Genomic DNA, 24341 nt, shown 5'->3' on the forward strand with positions numbered 1-24341 from the left:
TTCCATCCTGACTTTACTACCTCATCCAAGCTTCACAATCATCATTGCTGTGTACAGTATTACATTGTTTGTTTAAAACTTATAGTGTGTATGTATGTATATGTGTGTATATATATAGTCTTTTGTCTGGTGAACAAAATTTCCCTGGAACCTAATTCCCCCCCCCCCCCATTTACATTAATTCTTATGGGGAAATTGGATTCGCTTAACATCGTTTTGATTAAAGTTGCATTTTTCAGGAACATAACTACAATGTTAAGCGAGGAGTTACTGTAACTGGAAAAGAGAATGCTGTCATAGTATGAGCTGGTTTTGGACCCTAATAAATGGTTCCCTGATCAGGTCTTTCCCTAGGGGGGTACATTGGAGGTGGAGCTCTTTGTCTCTAATTATAAAAAGCAGCTTCTGCACCCACTGAAGGTTCATGTGGTGTAACTCTCACATGGTTTGTGAGGGAAAGCTCTCATAACTTTCCACTAGTCCTCTTAGAATCAAGGATTTGGGACAGTTCTGGAGACTGCCCATGTGTTAACTTTGTAGTAAGCATGGATCAAGTTGCCTGAATTTTGACTTATTTTCCATTAGTCCTTTTTAATGTAACACACAGTCCATTAATGTTTGCAGTATAGCTGCTAAATCTTAACCTTTTGGAGTTTCTTAATGATGAATTTCACAGAGAACATTTTTCTTTTGAAATGAGCTTAGTGTTTATCAAGTTGCCAAATTGACAGTACTGTAAATTGAACCTGACTGCCCATTTGGGCGCAGCATAAATAGTGGCAATCCAAGCATGTTCACACTGTCCTGTCTTTTGGAGGAATTATGTTTATGTTCTGTTTGATTCTTAGTGCGTAGCTGAGGCTAAGATGGGGTTGACTGTTAATATTTTCTTTGATGTGAGCACCTGTCCCCTGGGAATTGTAGTTGATACCTACTCACTTGACATAAGCTCCTCAGTAGCTATTAGAATGCTTTTTTAACAGTTACCTGGGACTTTTCAAGCATGGTGTAGAGATGAAAGACTCCATTCCCAAGAATTCTCCAGTCTCTATACAGACTTATCTTTATACTTTCTAGACTTTATTTAAATGTTAATTATTCCAAATGTGATTTTTTTTTTTTCGGTTTCAGAAAGAACTCTCTGGGCACAAGAATATTGTAGGCTATTTAGATTGTGCTGTTAATTCTGTTAGCGACAATGTGTGGGAGGTGCTCATCTTAATGGAATATTGTCGAGGTAAGTAAACTACTGCTGGACTTCTTATTTTTATGAACATAAATAAAGCATTCTTAAAGTTAGAGTCTAGGGTTATCGCCTAAGATGTGATATGGTATTTTGGCAAAAAACGCATTTATTATCTTCCTAATTAAGATAACTTAAACACTTAAACACCACTGAAAACACCATCACACTTGATTTTGTTCTTAAGTGTTAGAATGAATCTGGGAATATTGAAAAGCTCATCCTACACTGCTTTATATCAAGGTCTGACCAGAAAAGAGGGGAAAAAAATTAAATGTTTACATAAATACACCTCTACCCTGCTATAACGGAGTTATGGGGAGCCAAAAATCCCTACCGCATTATAGCTGAAACCCCGTTATATCGGGGTAGGGGCCGCAGGGCTCTGGCGGTGATTTAAAGAGCTCTGGGCTCCAGCCACTGTGGGGAGCCCCAGGCCCTTTAAATCATGGTGGGGCCCCACTGCCACAGCCCCGGGGTAGGGGTGGCAGGGCTCCAGCAGTGATTTAAAGGGCCCGGGGCTCCCTGCAGCAGGCAGAGCCCTGGACCATTTAGCCCCACTGCTTTAGCCCCACCGCTACCGAACCCATGTTATATCAGGTCACGTTATAGCGGGGTAGAGGTGTATGTAAAGTGTCCCAGTTCCGTGTTCTCTCTAACAAATCTCAAAATATATTTGTACATTGATTTGGGAATGAAGACTTTGCAAAACTGAATATCTTTTCACTCATGAAACTGCTGCTCCAGATAATGAACTGTAAGGCTACATGCGGTCTCATCATCCTGATTCCTTAAATTGTTTTAAGTCAGTTTATTCGGTGGAGGCCATGGAGGTCCAAATAATGGTGTCTCGTGTCCTGATCTATAGCCATTCTTTTTGTTTTAGGCAATACAAGTGGCTTCAGAATCATTCCCTAAATATCTAGTTTCTTAAATTTACTAGTATAGTTTGGGTTTTTCCCTTTTTATATAGAAATTTATTCTGGTAGTTTAGCTCAAATTTTGAAAAGTGTTAGGATCCAGTTACGGCAAATCTGGAGAAATGCTTGGATTTCAAAGTAACTGTGTCTGCTCCATGTGAAAATAAAATGCTCTCCATAAGCCTGCGCATTAGGTGCTTAAAATGCTTCAGGTGCCTTCCCTTTGAGGGTATTTGGCCTTTGTCTGCACTGCCAGTTGAACCAGTGAGTGAGAGTAAAGTGCTTGTCAGTTGGCCGCCTGTGAACTGCCTGATGTGATATCCTTGGATCTCTGTTTTGAAAGACCAATCAGATTCTGCCACACTGGTAAATAGTACAATGGGTCAATGGTATGATATATTATTTTCAGTTTTTTTTGGCTGTTGGAGTCAGAGTCTTGCCTGGATGTTCAAGCCAGCCCGCCATATTTGATTTGGGGAATTTTTTCCTCCAGGGAAGATTGGCTGTTGCTGGTTTTTTTTTTTCCTCCGAGCATGGGGGGGGGGGGGGGAAAAGGAGTGGTGTGTGGTGCTTATTGTGGCCTGCATCTTGCAGGAGGTCAGACTAGATGATCATAATGGTCCCTTCTGATCTTGAATTCTATGATTCTATGATTCTATGATTCTGTGTTGTTGTTGTTGTAGCTTGTGTGTATTCTCACTGTTGCTGTGAGGCACTCTGTGTGCTTCTGCAACTTTCCAGAAAGCTATGCTCATTAGGAGCCATGTGAGTGCTGCCTTCATAGTGCTCAACATTTACAGCCTGAATTTACTACTACTTCTCCTGTTGAGGGTAAAGGGAATGTCTGCTGTACCCCTCAGATTTCCAGCTGCCTTTTCTCTTGTTGTACTTAATTTAGTTCTTAAACTTTTCCGCACCATTATGTACTTGGTTTAGGGGATGGTTTTATCACTGTGCTGATCACTTTGTCTAAGTCACAAGACTAAGAAAGCTCCTGCATTGTTCTGTACAGAACTAAACCTCAAGGGATAACATAGGTGATGCAATTGTGGATATTGCTCTTGTTTTCCCTATCAAAAAGCATCTTTAGTTTAGGAGAGCGGGCACTGCTCTGAGAGCCAGAAGACCATGCTTTCCCACTAATACTACTACTTTTCATAGTGCTCAATGAACAAGACCTGATACCTTCCCCCTTCTTAAGGTAGGGTTTATCATATAAAAGGTCTTACTGAGAGTTTGCACAAGGTCACTTTTCCAGTAAGGCAGACCAGGCCTCATCCACTTAGGTACACTGTCTCAGAATTTTACCTAGATTGGTATAGATTCACTAGTGAGATGTAACTCCATTTTATTTCAGTTGAGATGGTAGAAAGAGTGACATGGATGTGAAGCTTCTGGGTTCATGTCCTGTTGAAAATACATACAGGAGCTTGATACAGTTGCACATGATGTTGCTTGGTGGTTTTAAAAACCAGAAAACTGAGGAAATTACATGAAAAAAACTGTTAAAAGGATTTTAAGGTTGTGAAGTTGAGCACTCAGATTACCAAAACAGTAGAATTCCGGTTGCTATTTGTGCAGCTTCTGTTTATCAAAATGCATTAAGGGAGACACAGCCTTTAATTACATGATCACCTACTACCCTTGCTCAGACTCTTGCCTCTGCCTCATTCAGTGCATAAGTAGGACTTCTGAATGCTTCACTTTGCAGTTTTAATAGTGCCTGAGGTAATATCTTTCATTGGACCAACTTCTGTTGGTGAAAGAGACAAGCTTTCAAGCTCCACACAGCTCATCCACTTTGTTTCTCCAATATTCTTGGACCAACACAGCTATAACAACACTGCAGATATGTTTAAAAGACACTATTAAAACTATGTTTATATAGCATAAGTATAGTTTGCAACTGTTCATCTAAAATTGACTCTTTTGACTCGTTTCACCAATTCAGCTCAAATTGAGTAGCGTTTTGATTTTGCACACTTCTGAGATTTAAACTTTTGAATTTCAGTATGTAAAATCTTAAAAATTTATGGCTTGTCCACTTCCTGATATTAATGTAAGCTAAGTAAACTGAGACTACTTGATTTTTTTCCCCTTCTGTTTGCCAGAAGCTGGGAATGAGCGACAGGGGATGGATCACTTGATGATTACCTGCTCTGTTCATTCCCTCTGGGGCACCTGGCATTGGCCACTGTCGGAAGACAGGATACTAGGCTAGATGGACCTTTGGTCTGACCCAGTAGGGCCATTCTTGTGTTCTAAGAAGTGTGGTTATGAAACTAGTAGCAGCTACATTTTCCTGCCATCTGAAAGTAAGGTTCATAATCTCATAAAAGAAAGTATTCTATGTGTAGTATAACTAAGCCCCTTCATTATCAGTGTAAACTGATTTTTATTAAAAAAAAAAACCCCAAACCAACCAACCCTGGGTTTTACTAAAAGTATTCTTTGGGTTTTTTCTGATTTTTTTTCACCCTACATTTGTATCATTCATGTATATAAAATATAACTTGATTTATTAGGAAAATACATATATCTCATGCAATATATTGTATTATGATAATACATTAGTCTGTGTGTGTGTATATGCAAAGGTGCCTGTTGAAGTAAGTTTATGTATTAGTCTGGAAGACGCACACAATAAATGAACAGGCATGCATTCAAGCTCCTGAAGTGCGTATGCATCTGAACGTACTAATGAATCTCACGCCCACAATGTATACATTTCAAGCTGTTATCTGCTAACAGTTTAAAGCTCTGACATACTAAAATGGGGAAAATCTGTATCAGAATACATTTCAGAGCACAAGGAAGTATTCAAAAGTTTTTTTTGTTTATTAAAAAAAAAGGGAGAAAAGGATGAATTTGAGTGTATGCGCTGCAAATGGTGTGGCCCATTACTAAAGTAAATATTTATAGACTAATAGTTCTAAGTCTACAACAGTAAACTGTTTATTCAAATGAAAAGTTTTATTTTGGGATTAGAGATATTTTCTTAAACTCACAGTTGGCATTGTGTTCTGAGTTCTGTTTTAGTTCTGTAGCAAACTGCATTGAGTTCCATTCATCAAAGCATTAATCTACTGAATACTTTCCCCCGTCCTTCTGTCCACCAAAATCAACCCTATTTGCCCAGAAAAATTAAATGTTTTCCTCCAATTTTCACCTGTTTTCGTTGTCGTATTAATAAACAGATACATTCTTCAGAAAAATAAAATAACTGAAAACGAAGGGCCCTAAGTATAACATGAGAACACAAGAGGGGGAGGGATAGCTCAGTGGTTTGAGCATTGGCCTGCTAAACCCAGGATTGTGAGTTCAATCCTTGAGGGGGCCATTTAGAGATTCATGGCATAAATCTGTCTGCTTTGAGCAGGGGGTTAGAGTAGATGACCTCCTGAGGTCCCTTCCGACCCTGATATTCTATGATTGTGATATGGTGAGCAATTAAAAAACTTCTGTTTTTAAATGTAAGTTTAACTTGATTGCAGTATAGAAGGAGTAGAAAATTGAGTTAATTATAAATTCATTTCTCATTTGATCCGCTGCTTTGAAGTCATAATTAATAGGTATTGGGGTCTGAATCGAGCTCTCTGAAACCTCTCTGGAGGTACACTTGCTGAACTGACTACACCTTCCTTCCAGTATGTCTGCCTGCACTGAGGATAATAGATGTTTTCTCTTTGGTTCTCTGTGAGATCCTTTTACAAGGGAGTTGTCTCTGGGAAACAAGTTTTCTCTTTATTTTTTCCACTTTAGTGGAATATAGTGCAAGAAATGACTCTGTGATCACCAGAGATTACTAGTAATCCAAGAACTTCCTCTGAGAGTTTGGTGCTCATTCTGCCAGAGATATGTAACATAGTGGAGGCAGAAACATAAGTCCTCTCTGAAAAAATCCTGCAACACTGTGATTTGGTCAATATATTCTTTCTGAAATAGAAAAAGTGAATTGGTTTCTTCAGATAGTAGTTCTTCACTGATCTGTCAGCAGCTGTTGTCAGCTCAGAATAAGATGTTTATTTTTTTAAAATTAAAAATTTTTTAAATTAGAAAAAAATTCCTTTTTTTGAAAAAAACTTGAGTTCAAGGACTACTGAATAGTCTGTCTCCATCTTGTATTTTATATTAATTAATTTTTAATTCTGGCACAGTTACGCAGTGGTCACTTTTGTCACTGAGTCATAGATGTTAAGGACAGAAAGAAGGATTATGATCATCTAGTCTGACCTTCTGTATATAAAAAAACAGAACTTCCACCTATCCCATATGCATGCTGCATGCAGCCCCATAGAGCTCAGCAGCTGAGAAACAACTACAACCGTTTGTTGTTGTTGTACTTTGCGCTTGTACTCTATTTGCTTGCTTTATATGGTGGTTGAGTGTTACTTCTCATGAATTAGGACTCCTGTCTAGGACAGAGAATCCAATAGAGGAGGAAAAGAAACCAGATTTCTTACTTGTAATTTTGCCTCCCTAATATGACTCTCATTCTTAGGACATACTTTCCCTATATTTATCAACTAGTTTTTGTTTAGGCAGGTGAAGAAGCGATGTCAGATGTCAAATATTGCAATAGTGACATCTGCGTAATGGTGGCTTATTTCTGTACTTCCAAATTATAATAGGTTTTGTAGTTTTTGTGTCTTCTCAGCTTTGGAAGGATTTGGGAAAGGTTAGCAAGTGTGTTCGTGTGGGGAGGTCTCAGATTTCAGTTCAAAAAATTCTTTTTGCTACCATTGAGTGGGATTGAACACTGAATTACCTTCTGTTTGTTGCAGTGGATTCTTATTAGGAATTAATAAAATTAAGGGTAACTAACTCTGCCTGTTCTGTAGGTGTATGGGGGTGGGGGTTGTATTAGCTCTGTTTGGAAAACAGCAAGAGTGGTTGATTAAGAACTTGTCAAAAAATTAAATAAGAGGTTGAAAATTTTTGATTGGCTATAGTGCATGTAGGTAACATTTTAAATAGAAACTCAAACTTTGTTTGATTAAAGGCCAGACAACATTTTGAAAGATCGTTAAAAAGAGTTGTTACTTTTACAAAGTTATGTTTCTACTGTAGCGGGGCAAGTCGTGAATCAGATGAATCAGAGACTTCAGACAGGCTTTACTGAGCCAGAAGTACTGAGGATATTTTGTGACACCTGTGAAGCTGTTGCCAGGTTGCATCACTGCAAAACCCCAATAGTTCACCGGGACCTGAAGGTAAGAGTTCCAGTAAAAGGTAATGAGCTGAAATGTTTGCTGCTACTGAGCAGCTGTCAAAAGGTGGCTTGTAATGTGGAAGATATCTCATAGTGTGCAAAAGCTGCCCACTTTATATAGGGGGAGGGGAACAAAGTCTGTCTGCAGAACTGTACCCAGAAGATTAAATGAAAAATGTTAGGTAGGTTAGGCATCACATTCTTGTAGAATAGATTTTGGTACTACTGATGGCTTAATGAGGTAAGGATGAAGTTATAGTTTTACTATTAATGCTAAATTTCTTTTGAATTTTAAGAATATTAGTACATGGCAGGCTTGTCATCACTAACTGAAAATTAGAGGGAAGACTTAGCTGCTTTCTATAAAATTGGTCGCTACCCTGTTTTTTCATTTTTCAGTTTGTCAGTTTACCTGATTGTTTCATTTTTCCTTTTAAGGTAGAGAATATTTTGTTGAATGACAATGGAAACTATGTCCTTTGTGACTTTGGCAGTGCCACTAACAAATTCCTTAATCCTCAGAAAGATGGTGTTAATGTAGTTGAAGAAGAAATTAAAAAGTAAGTTCACTTAAATGGCTATTCATAAGCACTAATTAATTTTCTTAGCAGCACAGAACTTATTACATGTTATACATTAATGGAAACATAAGAGCCTAGCTAGGAACAAATTAGTGTTCAAAGTGGTTGATTTAAGTGCACAACTCCTGTTAACAGTAATGTTTTTTCCACGTCCTTAGTGATGATAGGGGCTATGCCAATACCTAAAATAGGCATAGCAAGATAGTAGGAATACCTGGTAATGTTGATGCTATTTCAGTTAACCTACAGACAATTCCTGCACAATTTAAAGTGAATATACTAACAGTAGAGTGTACAGGTCTGTCGCATCTTACGTGCATTTAACATGCGCAATTTCAGCTTTACGCAGTTGGCAAAAACAAAAACAAAAAAAGAGAAACAACAGCTTTAATACTGTACCTGTAGTGCGGGTGATTCCGCCCGCCATTACACTCAATGTAATTTTGACTATACGCGATTTTCGCTTTACGCGCTGACTGCAGAACGTAACCCCAGTGTAAGATGCGACAGACCTGTAATTACAAAAAGTTTGACGCCTCCAGGTAATACATTTCACTTAGAATATATGCAACCTTGTGTTAAATATATGCAACCTTTTACTGTCTCAGCTCTTTCCCCCTAATAACCTGCTGTGTTCCAAGCCTCACTATTCCTGTTTAGGCCCCTGACCTGCAATTTACAGCATACAAGTGAACTATTGTACTAACACGTTGTTAATTGCAGAATTGAGAGACCGTAGATTCAGAGTTATTTGAAGTGCAAGTTTGTTAGTACAGTGAAGCCCTGATCCTGTGTTGAGACGTCTAGGTGTTATTGAAAGACAACTAATAAGAACTGGCTCAATCAGCCTGTGTGATTGCTGACCCTGGAAAAAAGGCTTCATGCTAACTTACTAAGGTCTAGGTCGGGGTGGCCAACCTGAGCCTGAGAAGAAGCCAGAATGTACATTGCCAAGGAGCCACAGTAGTATGTCCGCAGCCCCTCTCCTGCTCCCCGCCCCCTCTCCCAGCACCTCCCACCCACCAGCAGCCCTGCCAGTCAGCGCCTCCCCACACCTCCCGATCAGCTGTTTCGTGGCTTGCAGGAGGCTGTGTGGGAGAGGAGTGAGGGTACTGCAGGCTGAGGGGAGGGGGCGGGATGGGGTGGAGTGGGGGCAGGGCCTGTGGCAGAGCCAGGGGTTGAGCAGTGAGCACCCCATGGCACATTGGAAAGTTGGCGCCTGTAGCTCCAGTCCTGGAGTCGGTGCCTATACAAGGAGCTGCGTATTACCTTCTGAAGACGCATGTGGCTCCGGAGCCACAGGTTGGCCACCCCTGATCTAGATCTATCCGAATGATGGATCCAGTAACACCCATGCCATTTCCACTTTGTTTAGTCAGAGACATTGTATATATGTTAAAGTTTAAAATTTGTTTATTTTCTTGCCTGCTAAAGATAGTTGATGCTAGAATGTAACTATGTATTATTCAGGACTTAAATGGAAAATAAATGTACACCTTTTTGAAACTACTATTTAGGATATATACATTTGGGAATGATACGTTACATTTTGTAAACACACAGTTATTTGCAAATATGAGAATCAATATCCTGGAATAATATGCTTTGTTTTTAACTAGCAAGAATCAGTTCAAAGATGCAACTTCAGCATCTGAGTTTGGCTTTGGCTTTGAATGCAATATTTATCAAGAAAAGTTACCAAAAATAGTAGATGTACTGCTCTGAAAAATCACTCTTGGCTTTTCTATCTCCATCTTTCTCTTTACATGCTCCATATTTCTAGCATTAGCTTCATGTTGCTAAGAACTTCAACAGGGGACTGCTCTGTTAATGTGTAATACCTTTAGAGTAGTGTGAACAAAATACCAAAAAATGAGAAGTTAAAATGCCACAATCTAAGGTGTAATTTAGGAATAGTTTTTCTTAGCTGCTTCCAAAGATAATCTATAACAAGAACTAAATGTTGATCATTTCCCTGATTTTATTAAAATCAGGTGTTCCAGTTGATACCTTGGACAAACTTTTTTTTGTGTTCATAAACTTGGTGTATTTGATTTGCAATAGTTGTAACTTGATGTAATTCTTCTAAGAGTATAGAAAAACAGCAAAAGATTCTTTCCATGAAACAAAAACTTTAGCTGACCTATGAGCAGCATGTCTACTGCCATGTCCCCATAGATGGTCAATGATCAATCCACACAGCATTGCTTGTTGTTGAGGAATGCTGCAATGACTTACTAGAACAAATGGATATAAACTGGCCATCAGGAAGTTTAGACTTGAAATTAGATGAAAGTTTCTAACCATCAGAGGAGTGAAGTTCTGGAACATCCTTCCAAGAGGAGCCGTGGGGGCAAAAGACATATCTGGCTTCAAGACTAAGCTTGTTAAGTTTATGGAGGGGATGGTATGATGGGATAGCCTAATTTTGGCAATTAATTGATCTTTGACTATTAGCGGTAAATATGCCCAATGGCCTGTGATGGGATGTTAGATGGGGTAGGATCTGAGTTACTACAGAGAATTCTTTCCTGGGTGCTGGCTGGTGAGTCTTGCCCACATGCTCAGGGTTTAGCTGATCTCCATATTTGGGGTCGGGAAGGAATTTTCCTCCAGGACAGATTGGCAGAGGCCCTGGGTTTTTTTGCCTTCCTCTGCAGTGTGGGGTACGGGTCACTTGCTGGAGGATTTTCTGCACCTTGAAGTCTTTAAACCACGATTTGAGGACTTCAGTAGCTCAGACATAGGTTAGGGGTTTGATACAGGAGTGGGAGGGTGAGATTCTGTGGCCTGTGTTGTGCAGGAGGTCAGACTAGACGACCATAATGGTCCCTTCTGACCTTAAAGTTTATGATTTTATTTTACATAGTCTGTAAGTAATCTGTAGTGGACAATTATCCATATTAAAAATGGTTAGTGTGTATTAGCGTATAAATGGTGGGTAATAAAGGTATACTGCAAATCTTCCATTTCATCTCAGTTCCACTGGACTTATTTTCTGCTAGGTATACAACACTGTCATACAGAGCTCCTGAAATGATCAATCTTTATGGAGGAAAGCCAGTTACTACCAAGGCAGATATCTGGGTAAGTAACGTAAAAGGTGGTCTAATTCTTGTAGAGTTGTAAAGATAAAAGGGAGGTTAACATCTCAGAAATTACAAAGTAAAGGCTTTGCAGTGAGCGAATAAGGTGTGGCTTCTTGCAACAGAAATAGTGTGTGGGAAATGGTGATAAAGAGAAATAGCTGTAGAGAATGGTTTTATCTTTTCCTACAGAAAATTATTGGCATATGTGATGTACTGTAAAAGGGGAATTAATATTTAGATAAGTATTTTTTTCTTTAGCCTATTAGTGCAAAATGTAGCTAACATTAGTATTTCCCTTGCTCTTACTTCTGTTCAGTTGTTAACAATGGCTTCAATAGAAACCTGTTTATAGTATGATTTAAATAAGGCAGACTGAATAGGTGACCAGCTCCTATGCATTCAGCCATGTCAGTGATGTTTGATTCAGTGAGAAAAATGAGATTTCGTTATCACTAATGATTGATGTTTAGTGAATATTTGCAGAGTGCATTAAAGATGAAGAGTGCTATATTGGTTGATTACACTATATATAATCAGTGCAAAGTTCAGTAATAACCAGCTGGACATAATTTGAGTGCAAGGAGAAAAGTAACAATGAGAAAATAAGGTATGTAATACAAAAATATTTGTGATGAATGGCTGGTACTGTTTGTTAAACATCTTTTTAATTGCTAAAGAAACAAGGTGGATGAGTTAAAAGCGACAGAGTCCTGTGGCAGACGTATTGGAGCTTCTAGACTAACAGATGTATTGGAGCATAAGCTTTCATGGGTGAATACCTACTTCGTCAAATGCATGTCGTGTCATGCATCTGACGAAATGGGTATTCACCCACGAGCTCCAATACGTCTGTTAGTCTATAAGGTGCCTCAGGACTCTTAGTTGCTTTTTACAGATCCAGACTAACACGGCTACCCGTCTGATACTTGACCAAGGTGGATGAGGTAATCTCTTATTGTATTAACCTCTGTTGGTGAAAGATACAAGCTTATGAGCTATGGAGAGCTCTTCAGGTCTGCAAAAGATATGCAGAGGCCACAGCTAGCCCAGGTCAGCTGAGTTGGGCTGCGGGGTTATAAAATGTGCAGTGTAGATATTTGAGCTCAGGCTGGGCCTTGAGATTCTGTGACGGGGGAGACTCAGCTCTGAGATTTGGTGCCATGGGTTCTTTATCGCAGTGTGTATCCAGAGAGTTGCAGCTAAATACAAGGTGGAAAAGATTTTTTTTTTAACTCTCACATTACGGACAAGTCTACACTACAAAATTAAGTCAACCTAAGTTAGGTCGACGAATAGCAACCACAGTAATTACTGGGGCTTTTCATGTCCCCACTATGCCCTTTGTCAGCAGTGTCTCCCCTCACCAGGAATGCTTCCACCGACTTAACTGTGTGGGGCATTGTGGGTTACTGACAGCTGGGGCACTGGGGCTGATAGCCCGAGCTGTTGGCCATGCAGGGCTCGCTGCTGCAGCCCCACCCCACCTAGGGATGCATGGCCCAATATGTACATTATTATGTAAATAATGTAGTGTCTGCATGGACGCTGTGTTGCCCTATGTCAACCTAAGCACTACGCCTCTCACAGAAGTGGAGATATTAAGTTGATGTAGTGGGTGACTTATATCAGTGGGAGCTAAATTTAGTGTAGATCCTTACAGAGTTAGGCAAGGCAGCTTACCTTGACCTAACTCTGTAGCGTAGACCAGGCCTAAGATACCGTTCAAGGAGAATTGAGCACGTTAACCTCTTCAGTCATAGGACTGTGTGAGTTAATTTGAGAGTGTATTGATTGTCTGGTTTCACCCACACATGATGATACCCGTATAGGGTATCATTAAACAATTATAGTCCATACTTGATGGGGACCCCATCTTGAAAAATCTTTTCTGAACCCTCTTTTCTGGCCTTAAAACAACCCCCCAGACTCACCAAGCTCATCAACAGAAGCAAGCTCCCCCAGACCAAGACATATCAACTCCAAGTGGCACTGGCCCTGCCCTTCCATAACAGATGCAAAACCTGCAGAGTTAACTCTGCTACTAGGATGATCATTACCCATGTGTCCTACAAATGCCTATGGCAACGAGGTGTACCTCATTCAGTGCACTAAATGCCTCAGTAACAACTGTGTGGGTGAAACCAAACAGTCATTACTCTCTTGAATGAACTCACAGAAAAGTTGTAAGACAAAAACATAACATTCATGGGCCAACACTTTTTTCACAAAACAATCATTCTATATCTACCTCTCAGTCCTCATTCTCAAAGAGAACTTGCATAATGCTTTCGAAAGATGAGCCTGGGAGCTTAAATTCATAACCTTGCTAGACACTAGAAATCGTGGTCTTAATAAAGACACTGGATTTATGGCTTATTACAACAGTCTGTAACCCTCTACCCCCCTATTTTTTGTCCTATGACTGCAGGGGTGTTCACAGGTCATTTTACTTTGAATAGTCTCTTACAATATGTGTTAACTGCTTATGCTAAACAATCTTTTCCACCTCCTATTTAGCTGTGATGCTCTGAGTATGTTTCCCAGACTGTAAGAAGAGCTCTGTGTAGTTTGAAAGCATGTCTCTTTCACCAACAGAAGTTGATCCAATAAAAGATACTACCTCACCCACCTTGTGTCTCCACTATCCTGGGACCAACACTGCTACAACACTTTTAATTACTAAAAACACTGAGGAAATGAAGCAAGGGTAAAACTGATAACTGTATGAAATATAACACTTTCATTGTCAACATATGTAATACCTAATGAAGACTTAAGAACTTTTTTCAGATTACTGAAATGAGAGAACTCCATGATTACTTTTCTTCTACATGCCAAACGGGTGCATCTTGAGTAGATTACATCAAAAAGTTTATGGGAAAATAACATGAGTTCGAGGACTCTTATTTGTCAGATTAGATGGTGGTTCTACACATGCAATTTCTCTGTATAAACACATATTGGAACTGTTCATCTGAATTAAAAAATAGATTTATTTTTTTTTTAAATTAAAAAACAGACGTAAGTTTCTTCTCTGAATTTCTTTAAGTGAACAGCTTTGTTGCTGTCTGGCATCTAGTTGGTGGGACAAAAAGCACTTGTAGAACTGCTTTGTATCACTTCATTGCTTACCTCCCAAGTTATGTCAATGGAGTGTTAACTCAAAACGCTACCATGTTCAGTGTCTATGCAGGGATCAGTAGTGACCAGCATTTCAGTTATTTATTCAGTCTAGCTTTACTTTTTACACTAGTTTGTTGCCATCTAGACTTTGCAATGACAATACTTTTTTTTCCTCTTTTTTTTTTATAGGCACTTGGCTGCTTGCTGTATAAACTTTGTTTCTTCACACTTCCCTTTGGGGAGAGTCAGGTTGCTATTTGTGACGGAAATTTTACCATTCCAGACAATTCCCGATATACCCATAATGTACATTGTTTGATAAGTAAGTAGCTGGGCAGCACTTAAAATTGTTTTGTGTGAGTTTATTAGACCTTACTACTAGTGACCTTCCCTACCTGCAATATGCACTTTAAATCAGTGAGTTTGAAGGTCTGGTTGAACATAATCTAACTGTGCCCTGACACCACTTTTAGACCTTTGTTCTAAGTTCAGAAGAGTCCTTATCTCCACTGTCTGAGAAATCAAAGTAAATCTGTGGTTTTGCTGAAGAAGAAAGGGGGATCACTGCATTGAGGAAATGTTTTGAAAAGGAAAATTGTCTGCTCTGATGAAGGGGGAAAAAAGTTCTTCTTTGAATGCTTGCTCATATACATTCCATGTAGGGGTGTGTGCTCACCACCTGCACTGGTGGTGGAAGTTTTTTCCTCAGTGGTACCTATAGGGGCTGGCTCTGACACCCTCTGGAGTCATGTGCATATGCGCCAGTATCAGGGGCGCCACCCCTCCCCCTTCAGTTCCTTCTTACCACCAGTGACAATACTGGAATGCTCCTCTTGCATTAGCAAGCAGACTTGACCAGTGGTGGTTCTAGTTTTCTTTTATATACCTATAAATAATAGTAGTTTAGTAGTTTCTCGTACTTCTTAGTGGTTAAGTGTAGTATAGATAGTCCCTGGAGGGACTTGGTCTAAGGACGGGGCATGCCCTGGTCCCTGGACTTCAAGCCGTGAAAGCGGTGTAAGAAGCCTATGCCAATCAGTGATCCATAAATCCATTAGGTAATATAAAATATTAAAATTTTTCTATAAAAAGGCATCCCTGTCTGAGATCTTTCACCTTCCTCAAGACCTTCCCTACAGATCTCCTCACTTGTTTACAGCTTCTCTTCTCCTCCTTGCTAAAAACTTACATTGAGGACCCAAAAAAAAATACAAAATTATTTTTTGATAGGACAACTAACTATATCTATAAAACTTTCAGCATTGGTTGTGGTGTAAGAACCTAAGTAATATATAATGTCTTCAATAAAGCTAGTTAACTGTGCCAGTCTTTTTTAAATAATCAGTTTTGAGCAACCACCGCTTTGTGAGGGAGGAATTGAGAGTTTACTCCTGAGCTAACTTAATTGGACAGAACCGCAGATAGGCTGGAAAAAACTTAGGTTTTGAAAGGATACTTATGCAATATTTGCAAGGATACTTTTGCAACAAGGAGCAAGAAATGCATTTCTTTTTTAAAAAGAGTGTTTATAGAACACACTGGTAATACCAATATTCTGCAGATACCCATAAAACCATGCTGAGGTATAGCACAGAATTTCCCCTGCACTTCCTTGCAGTGCTCCCAAATATAGCCCTATATTGCGCTAATGCAGTGTTCCCCAACACGGTGCCCATGGTGCCCACAGTGCCTATGTGCGCCTGCGTACTGGCTGGTTTTCGGCGGCATTTTGGCGGATGCTTGTCCGCCGGCCATGGTCCTCAGTGGCTCGTCGTCTGACACCCGCCACCCGGAAAAGATTGGGGACCGCTGCTCTAATCAATTCAGTGAAGAAGGTACCGTGGACAGAGAAACAACCAAAATTTTAAAATTCTGGGAGAAAATCCTTGTTTAAATCATAAACATCATAAATTTATGGAGTAATTATTATTTAAGTACTTGAAATATACCTCTACACACACACTTTTTTTTAAAGAATAAAAACAGTGCTGCCTTCTTTTGTAGATAAAGCAAGGTGTGTTCTAGAAAACGTCCATCTAGACCAGTCTTAAATTTGTTGATTTGCTTTCCACCTGGAGAAAAGTAACAAAAAATATGAACAGCACTCTCATCAAAATTAACTCCAGAGTCCTTGCTGTGCACACCAGAGATGAGGAAGACTTTCTTGCTTGAAAGTTGCATTTAATTTGATGCAATCACTCTTTCAAATCAGATCTATTTAGTTCACTTTTCTTATGACGTTCCTTGATTCCTAGAGTCAATGTTGCCATGTTTCAGTTGGTTTCCCAGGTTGTCAGTAAAGCTATTACCCAAAGCTGTTTAATTTGCATCAGCCCAGGCTTTATCATACTTTTAAAGTTTCCTGAAATGCCCTTGCTATAAACTTCTTGTTCAGAGTTTAAGAAAGATTTTTTTATTTTTATAATTTTCTGTATTTGGCAACTTGTTAAATGCTGAGCTCAGTATGTTGACTTCACTGGCAAATTTCTGACCAATGTGTACTTTAGTAGACTGTAATTTATCCTGTAGTCTTGGTTCACACAAGACAGCAGGTGATTTTGTCATGTATTTAGCAGGACACTAAAATCCAGGATGAGTCCAAATATGCCTCCAAATCCTTCTGAGCCATAGGCATCTATCTATCTTAACCTCCTGTTTGTCAAAAGCTTTGTTGTGATGCCTCTCTTTCAGAGGAGGGCTGCACACAGTTTCTCCTAGCTGCAGTATTTTACTTCTGTTAGCTAGGAGAACTTAATGGAATTGAGGTCCTAATTGTGTGCCCCTCCCCTCCCGCCAATACTTGCAATGCTTGAAACTGTTCTTTCTGAGGTGCTTCTGATGCCATCATCTCCAGCACTTTTGCACCAGGCTAGGATCATGCTGGTGGTGACACTGCAACTTTTCCATCCAATCTGATACTGTTCTTGCCGTCTTGTTTAAATGGTATTTCCCCAGCCTTTTTGACTAAGCTCTTTGATTATTGCAAATATGTGAAATGAAGCTAGACCTCATTTTTAGGGTGAAATTTGCTAATGTTTTAATACAGTAGTGTCCAATATCTTAATCCTGAGGGCCAAATGTTATTTCAGAATGATCAGGTGTCTACAATCAGTATTTTGGGGCTGATTCTCTGCACTGTTCTCTTTGCACAGATCAGGATTTACCCTGATGCAGGGAAGTCTGCTAGCTCTACGCCTGTGCTAGCTCCAGTGGAGAGGGAGGCATAGCTCCTGGAAAGGGAGCGGTTGGGGTGGACACTTGAGTTGGAATGAACACTTGTGCTGTGCCCAGTTGGCGTACTGTCCTTTGGGGACCACAGCCAGCTGACATAAGTTGAGGCATTTCCCAGGGCAAAGAATTGGGGAGCTGTAACAGGGTGTTGTTTCTCAACTTCTCCTGGTTTGGCCTGCATGGGAGAGTAGAGTGGTATTTTGCTTAGTGCACCCTTAAGCTCAGGCAGAGCTAGTGAAGCTCTTATACTGCCCTTTCTGGGGTTGCCACAGGGAAGCCGACAGTAGAGCCGCCAGAATTTTTCTCTCCTTGTGATGGAGTTAGAACTGCAGCAGGGAAGGGACAGCGCAGCTCAGAGCACTCCCTCCTCAGAGCTGTTGTAAGGGAAGTCACATGAGACTGTGCCCCTGCCTCCTCCCTGAAGTGATGGGTCTGTTCTCAACACTTCATTTTATAAAATTGCACTTGTTTAGGGAACACATTTTTCACTTGTAGTCAAATACCATTTTTTTCTTAATGTGGTCCCCCTCAAGGCCAATAACTGGAGCCTAGGTCACAGATGGGACATGACTAGCTTAGTGTGTTATAAATATCACTGTATACAAAATCAGGCTTATACATTTGTCTGGTTATTCTTTGTGATTATCATTTTCAGTGGCAAATGGAAGCATGTTAAAAGTAAAGGATGCAATGTGTAGGATTTCAGGCGTGGCTAAACTTACAAAATGAAGTTTAAGAAACCAATTACTGTTTAGTGTAAGAGCCATACTTTTAAACATAACTCTTTGGTTTCCAAGCTGCATTTCTTTGTAATGTGTAAAAGGTAAGCTTTGTGCAGTTATGGATAGGTTTGCTTGCTCATATTTTTGCTTTTAATCAAATAAGTGATTTAGCTTAAAATATCTCAAAACACTTAAATATTTCATACTCAAAATACTTTCCCTTTTGCTATGTGTAGAATACTTTGGAAGATTGAAATTGAACTTTTACTGAAATGTTTTTCCTTCATACGTTAACTTTTCCTTGCTTAAAAATGTAGGATGGATGGATGCTTAATTCTCCAGTGCGTTAGGTGTTTCCACCTATTATTTATTATATTGAATGGATTGCATTCAAAACTAGTTAGTTACATGCCATTACTCTCTATAGTGAACCTAACTATTTGTGGTAGTTTACTGATTAAATCAGTGGTTCTCAAACTTCATTGCACCATGACCCCCTTCTGACAACAAAATTTACTACATGACCCCCTGATGGGGGACTGAAGCCTGACCTCTGCTGCCCAGGGCTGAAGTTCTCAGGTGTGGGCTTGGGTCCCGGCTTGGGCTCCAAGCCCCAGTAAGTCTTATACCAGCCCTGGCAGCACCATTAAAACGGGGTCATGACCTACTTTGGGGTCCTGATCCACAATTTGAGAATCACTGGATTAAATTGAGTGTACTTCAGAATGAATTATTGATTAACATTGTTTGTTTTTAATAATGCTGTTTCTGTAACTGATGCATGGATTGGTGCTGGTATAAAATCCACTCTTTTTTATTTTTTTAATTAGTCTGCATCTAATCATTTTAACATTCATGTAGAATAATATAGCCAGCCATTTCATGAGTATGTGTCAGTTCAGAAAACAACTTGTGTTCAGAGATAGAACTTGGTTATGTTTTGAGTGGTGTGTATGTGTGGTTTTTTGCATGGGTCCTCTAAACAAAACCAAACAAAGTTGCCGGTTCCAAATGCAGTGACATTTACACATCAGCCCAGCTGTGATGCTGTTAGTTGGCTCACAGTTTTACATTACTGTGTCTCAGAAAATGCTTTTCAAGAAGGCTGGTACTCCTGAGTTGTTTTCATTCTAATAATGGAGAAGAAGGTCTTGAAGACATAACTCTGATCTAGCTGGTGGAGAGACTGTTTTCCTAAAATACTAACTACCTTTTTAAAAACTTATTAGTGTAGCACTTTGCAGTTTGTTCTATAGCATCCCTAGCAGTCCTTACAAGTCTGCTGTTTAACTGATTCAGTTGAGCTTCAGGACTGGTAATGCAAATTTTCTACTCTTCCATTCAAGGAAAAGAGTAAAACATATAGTATAAACTGCATACTCTTGGCAATAGACACCATTCTAACTCAATACTTGTCTGAAAGAAGTAAAAAACACTTTTTGAAATGAGTAAATTCTAAATCAATTAGTAAAGTAGTTTAATTCTCATTTGTAGTATGTTGTAGGCAAATTTTCTTTAATTGCTATTAGAGAAATTTTAATCAATCCACTTTTACAGGGTACATGCTTGAACCAGATCAAGAACGGAGACCAGATATCTTTCAAGTATCTTATTTTGCCTTTAAACTTGCCAAAAAGGAATGTCCATTGTCCAATATTAATGTAAGTAGTCTTCTATTTTTCACATCTTTTGATAGATTTAGTAAGTGTCCTTCAATATTGTCAAAAGGAGTTATTACTTCTAGATCAAATCAAGTGTGAACATGTCTAATGTTAACTTTTTTCTTTATAAAAGTCTGTCCCTGTGCTGAAAGTTCTGGATCTGATAAATTTCAAATAGATTCTGTGTTGACAGAATTCTTAGCTTGTTAAACTAAAACAAAAAGGAAAACTGCCTTAGAATCTTCTGGATAGCACTAATAAATAAAGATGGAATGGAAAATAGCTTCTGACACATCCTGATAAACTGTATCAAAGTGCAGTGGTACTTTAAATGAACTGGACTAGCCACACTTTTTATTTGGCTAGGCCTCAGGAGGTCAGACTAGATGACCATAATGGTCCCTTCTGACCTTAGTCTGTCTATATAAAATACATTTTAAGTTGTTCCTGCTCTGTTGATTTTTCTCACAGTAAGTTCAAATTTCAGAGTTACTACATGAGGTAATGAGGACAAAAGGAACTGATAATTTTGAACAGAGCTTTGATTTAACTTTGTATTATTAAGCATCCTTAGCCATTTCCAGCCTTGGCAGGATCTTGCCTACCTACAGGGAAAATGGAATAGCCTGAGATTTTCGCCTCAGCCCCCTTCACCCTATTTCTATATTTCTCTAGCATTTGGGGGAAAGATATAAAATCTCTAATTCTCAGACACAAGCTACATTTTAAGATGGAGTTAAGGTTGAGAGTAATGATATAAGGATGGAATCATTATTTCAAAACCAGGCATTCTTCTTGAAGTAGTGTCCATATTGGTGCTCTGCTTCAGTTGCGCATATGCCTCTTGAGCCCTTTAATCAGAGGTTTTTCCACTACCTGTGCCTGTTTGACCTGCGTGGTATGTGCCCTATACCACCTCATGCCAGCTTTTGAGGCTATATAGGGATGCTTGAGTGAACCACCCTTAATTCCTCTTCTACCGCCTCGGCTGGAGAGGGAGCTCTACTGTGCCTGCCTGGAGCGTGCTTTGGCTATTGTATATTCTTATAGTTGCTTGATAAGATTAGTTAGTATAGTTAGCTGTTAGTAATAGTATCTGGATGACTGGCTACTCAAGGGCCATTCTTATGAAGCTATGCTATCTTCCACCCAGACAGCCCTTGCTCTGTTCCAAAAGTTGGGTCTTTAGCTGAAAGTAAGAAAATTCATATTAACCTTCATAAAGAAGATGCAGTTTATAGGGGTTTCATTGAACTTGTTGACAGCCGGGCCTACCTTCTGTTAGACAGCTTCAGAACCTTGTCATGTTTGGTACAGACAATTCAGGGAAGTCCTTGGACTACTGTAAGGACACATGGCAGCTTGTGGTTTTGTGACCGAACACACATGGCTACGTCTCCACTGCTTTCAAGGTTGGCTCAGAATGACCTGCTTTCTAGGCAGACGCACCTTGGACAAACAAGTGGTGATTCCTCTACAATTGAGGAGCTTCCTGGATTGGTGGAAAGATGAACTCAGCATCTGGATGGGCATTCCCTCTGTTGCCCAACTCCATCACTAACTTTAACAGAGGCATCACTGTTGGGATAGGGAGCTCATCTCAATGTTCTCATGACTCAGAGCAGATGGACAACTCAGGAAACCAATCTCCATATCAATCTGTCGGAGTTCAGGACTGTCGGGAATGTCTGCTTCCATTTTCTGCCTCTCACAGGCAAATCAGTCGGGTCATGATGGACAGTGTGTCCTGCATGTTCTATATCAACATACTGTGGAAATGGTGCATAGCTCATCAGATCTAAATATTGGTGGTCTGCCTCCTGGGCATTCAGAACACCACAGCCAGTGTTTTTAGCGGACACTTGGCACAGAACTATGACTAGACTTTTAAGTCCTCCAATACATACTCCTAAGATGGGGTCTGCTGAAGGTGGATCTCTTCACCACCTTCGGGAACAAGTGCCCTCTTTTCTGCTTATGAGGGGGTCTGAGACATCATTTTTTGGGGGAACACCTTTCTTCCTTTCTAAAGGAATAGTGTCAAATTTTATCCAAATGTAGGTTTAAAAAGAAATCTTTTATAAAGCGTATGGCAAAAATAAATGTTTTCATGAATGTGTTTGAAAACTCCAAAGGAAACATTTTAAAACAAATATTCTCTGCACTCTGCGAAACCCAAACATAACAGCCTGAAAGTTAAACTGACTTATCTGACTTCTATTCAAGATGAGAAAGCAAAAAGCAGTCTCTATAATGGTCAATTATATTTTTTTAAATGGTAATTAATAATCTCTGTGATGGGTTCTCCCCGGGGTTCCACCAGGAACTGGGGTACCACTGAGCCCCTTGACCCACCAGCCTGGACTCCCTCTCACACTGTACTGCTGTGACAAGCTGCAAAGCCCTCCAGTCTGCACTTTCACCAGCATTCGTACAGGCAGGGACACACCCAGCCGCACTTACATGCAGGCTCTCTGACCAGCCCCTGCATAGGAAGGCTACCACCAAGGCAACTCCCAGCTCCCCAGGCACGCACCCCCTCTGGCGTATATACCCAAAATTATACTGTCTTGAGCTGCACAGGGAACTCCCTGAGCTTATGCTGTAAAAATTTCCCCCCTCCCTCAGTGTGGAGAGGAATACGCAACAGCCTTTGCCCTTTGAGCTATGATTCCCATACACTTCACTCCAACTCACTGGTTAAGATAAAGCAAAAACAATTTATTAATTACAAAAGATAGATTTAAGTGATTATAAGGGATAGCAAGCAGATCAAAGCAGGTTACCTAGCAAATAAACAAAAAAAACAAACTAAGTTTAATATACTAGATTGGATATGAATTAGTAGATTCTCACCCGAAGAGATGATACAAGCAGGCTGCAGATTCTTATGGGGCAAGCTGCACTTGCTTTACAGCTTGGAATCCCCAGATGTTTCATTCACAGGCTAGAAATCCCTTTTAGCCTGGTTCCAGCACTTCCCCCAGTTCAGTCTTTGTTCCTCAGGTGTTTCCAGGAGTCTTCCTGTGTGGGGAGTGAAGAACCACAGATGTCACTCCCTGCCTTATATAGCTTTAGCATATGGCGGGAGCCCTTTGTTTCACAGCTTGGTTCCCAGACCAATCTGTGGAAAAATACTGACATCCCAAGATGGAGTCTAGCATCATGTGGTCTGATCACATGTCCTTGTAGAGTCATAGCAGCCATTACTTACAGGCTGTTTGGAGCATTCACAGGAAGGCTCACCAGGGAGATAAGCTTCTTATAAAGCCTTTTGTTTTTTCCTAATGGCCCATTTCCCTGAATAGACCCTTCTCCACCCACTATCTAGAAGACTGAAAGCATCTTGTCTAGTGGGTGTTACCTGGTGTAAGTACATTTGAAATGCAGATACAGTCAATATTCATAACTTGAGATTAAAAAGATGATACATGCATACAAATAGGATAATCAGAAAATCATAACATTTCCGATGACACTTCACATGACTAATGTACAAAATGTATCATCATTATGCCATAAAGCTATCATAACATTACTGAAGAATATGTGGTGCATGTGAAAGGTTTTAATACGTTTTAATCTGACAATGTGTATTTAACCACAATATTGAGCCAAAGCACACTCTGATGCTTTATTTATAAATTAAGATGTTCTTCCCGCCCATCCTCCACCCCTATGGAAGCCACAGTATACCTCTTCAATTTGTAACAACTCTCAGAATTTTATATTCTAATTCACATGTGTTTTTTCCAAAGAATTCTCCTGTCCCTTCAACTCTTCCTGAACCCATGACAGCTAGTGAGGCGGCTGCTAGAAAAAGTCAAATAAAAGCCAGGTGAGCAAAATTAATGTAGAACTTTGTGGATTCTGATTAGATATCTTTTATAGCAATTTTATGTACCTGCAGTTTTCTTGTATGTTTTGGTTAATATGCTAAAACTCACTCTGGTACCCAGGGCTTGTGTCCATATGAACTCTTTAAAAGGTCAATGTTTTTAGCAGTCTGAGATGGTAATTTTAATAAGCCCCAAGTAAACGTTTACAGGCAGGTCAGTATTTGAAATCTATCTGGGTTTACCTCACAACCATCAATTGTCCTGCTTCTATTTGTACAATGAACCCATTAAGACAATCTGCTGACATTTTCCTCATCAGGTAGGATCTCTGTTTTGAATGCAAATGCCCTTGTCTTCATTGACTTTTTCTTGATCCAATATCAGCATGAATAAAGTATTCAATAAAGATAGTTAATGATTAAAAATGGAAAACATACAAAGTGTAAACTTCTTAAAACTTTAGCCAAACTAATTTTTATGCCAACGTCCCTGACTGAGTCTTAAGGGGACTGCAAAGGAAAACAAGGGTTTTAGTCTCTTTCTGCTTTATAACAACACACAAAGGTTTAAAGATTTTGGTTTTGTATCTTAAAATATCAGGAATTCCAAGTCTTGCCTTCTCTGTTTTTTTGCTGGAGGCGCTCTTAGTGATTCAGTGCACTGGAATGGGAGCTTTCTCACCCCCTTAGTTGAAGGGATGGAGATTTGAATCTTCAACAG

General features: G+C 39.7%; 1 protein-coding gene across 2 annotated transcripts in view; it reads left to right on the plus strand.

Moving 5' to 3' along the window:
* The window catches only part of BMP2K (BMP2 inducible kinase), a 104340-nt gene that overhangs the window by 34609 nt on the left and 45390 nt on the right, over positions 1-24341 (plus strand). For both annotated transcript variants that reach the window (XM_039539703.1, XM_039539704.1), the window contains exons 3-9: positions 1132-1237; positions 7234-7376; positions 7814-7935; positions 10962-11043; positions 14358-14490; positions 19679-19782; positions 23541-23620. In XM_039539703.1, the coding sequence (XP_039395637.1) occupies positions 1132-1237; positions 7234-7376; positions 7814-7935; positions 10962-11043; positions 14358-14490; positions 19679-19782; positions 23541-23620 (770 nt within the window). The remainder of the gene's footprint in view (positions 1-1131; positions 1238-7233; positions 7377-7813; positions 7936-10961; positions 11044-14357; positions 14491-19678; positions 19783-23540; positions 23621-24341) is intronic.

The sequence above is a fragment of the Mauremys reevesii genome, linkage group 5 (genome assembly GCF_016161935.1).
Source record: "Mauremys reevesii isolate NIE-2019 linkage group 5, ASM1616193v1, whole genome shotgun sequence".
NCBI lineage: Eukaryota > Metazoa > Chordata > Testudines > Geoemydidae > Mauremys > Mauremys reevesii.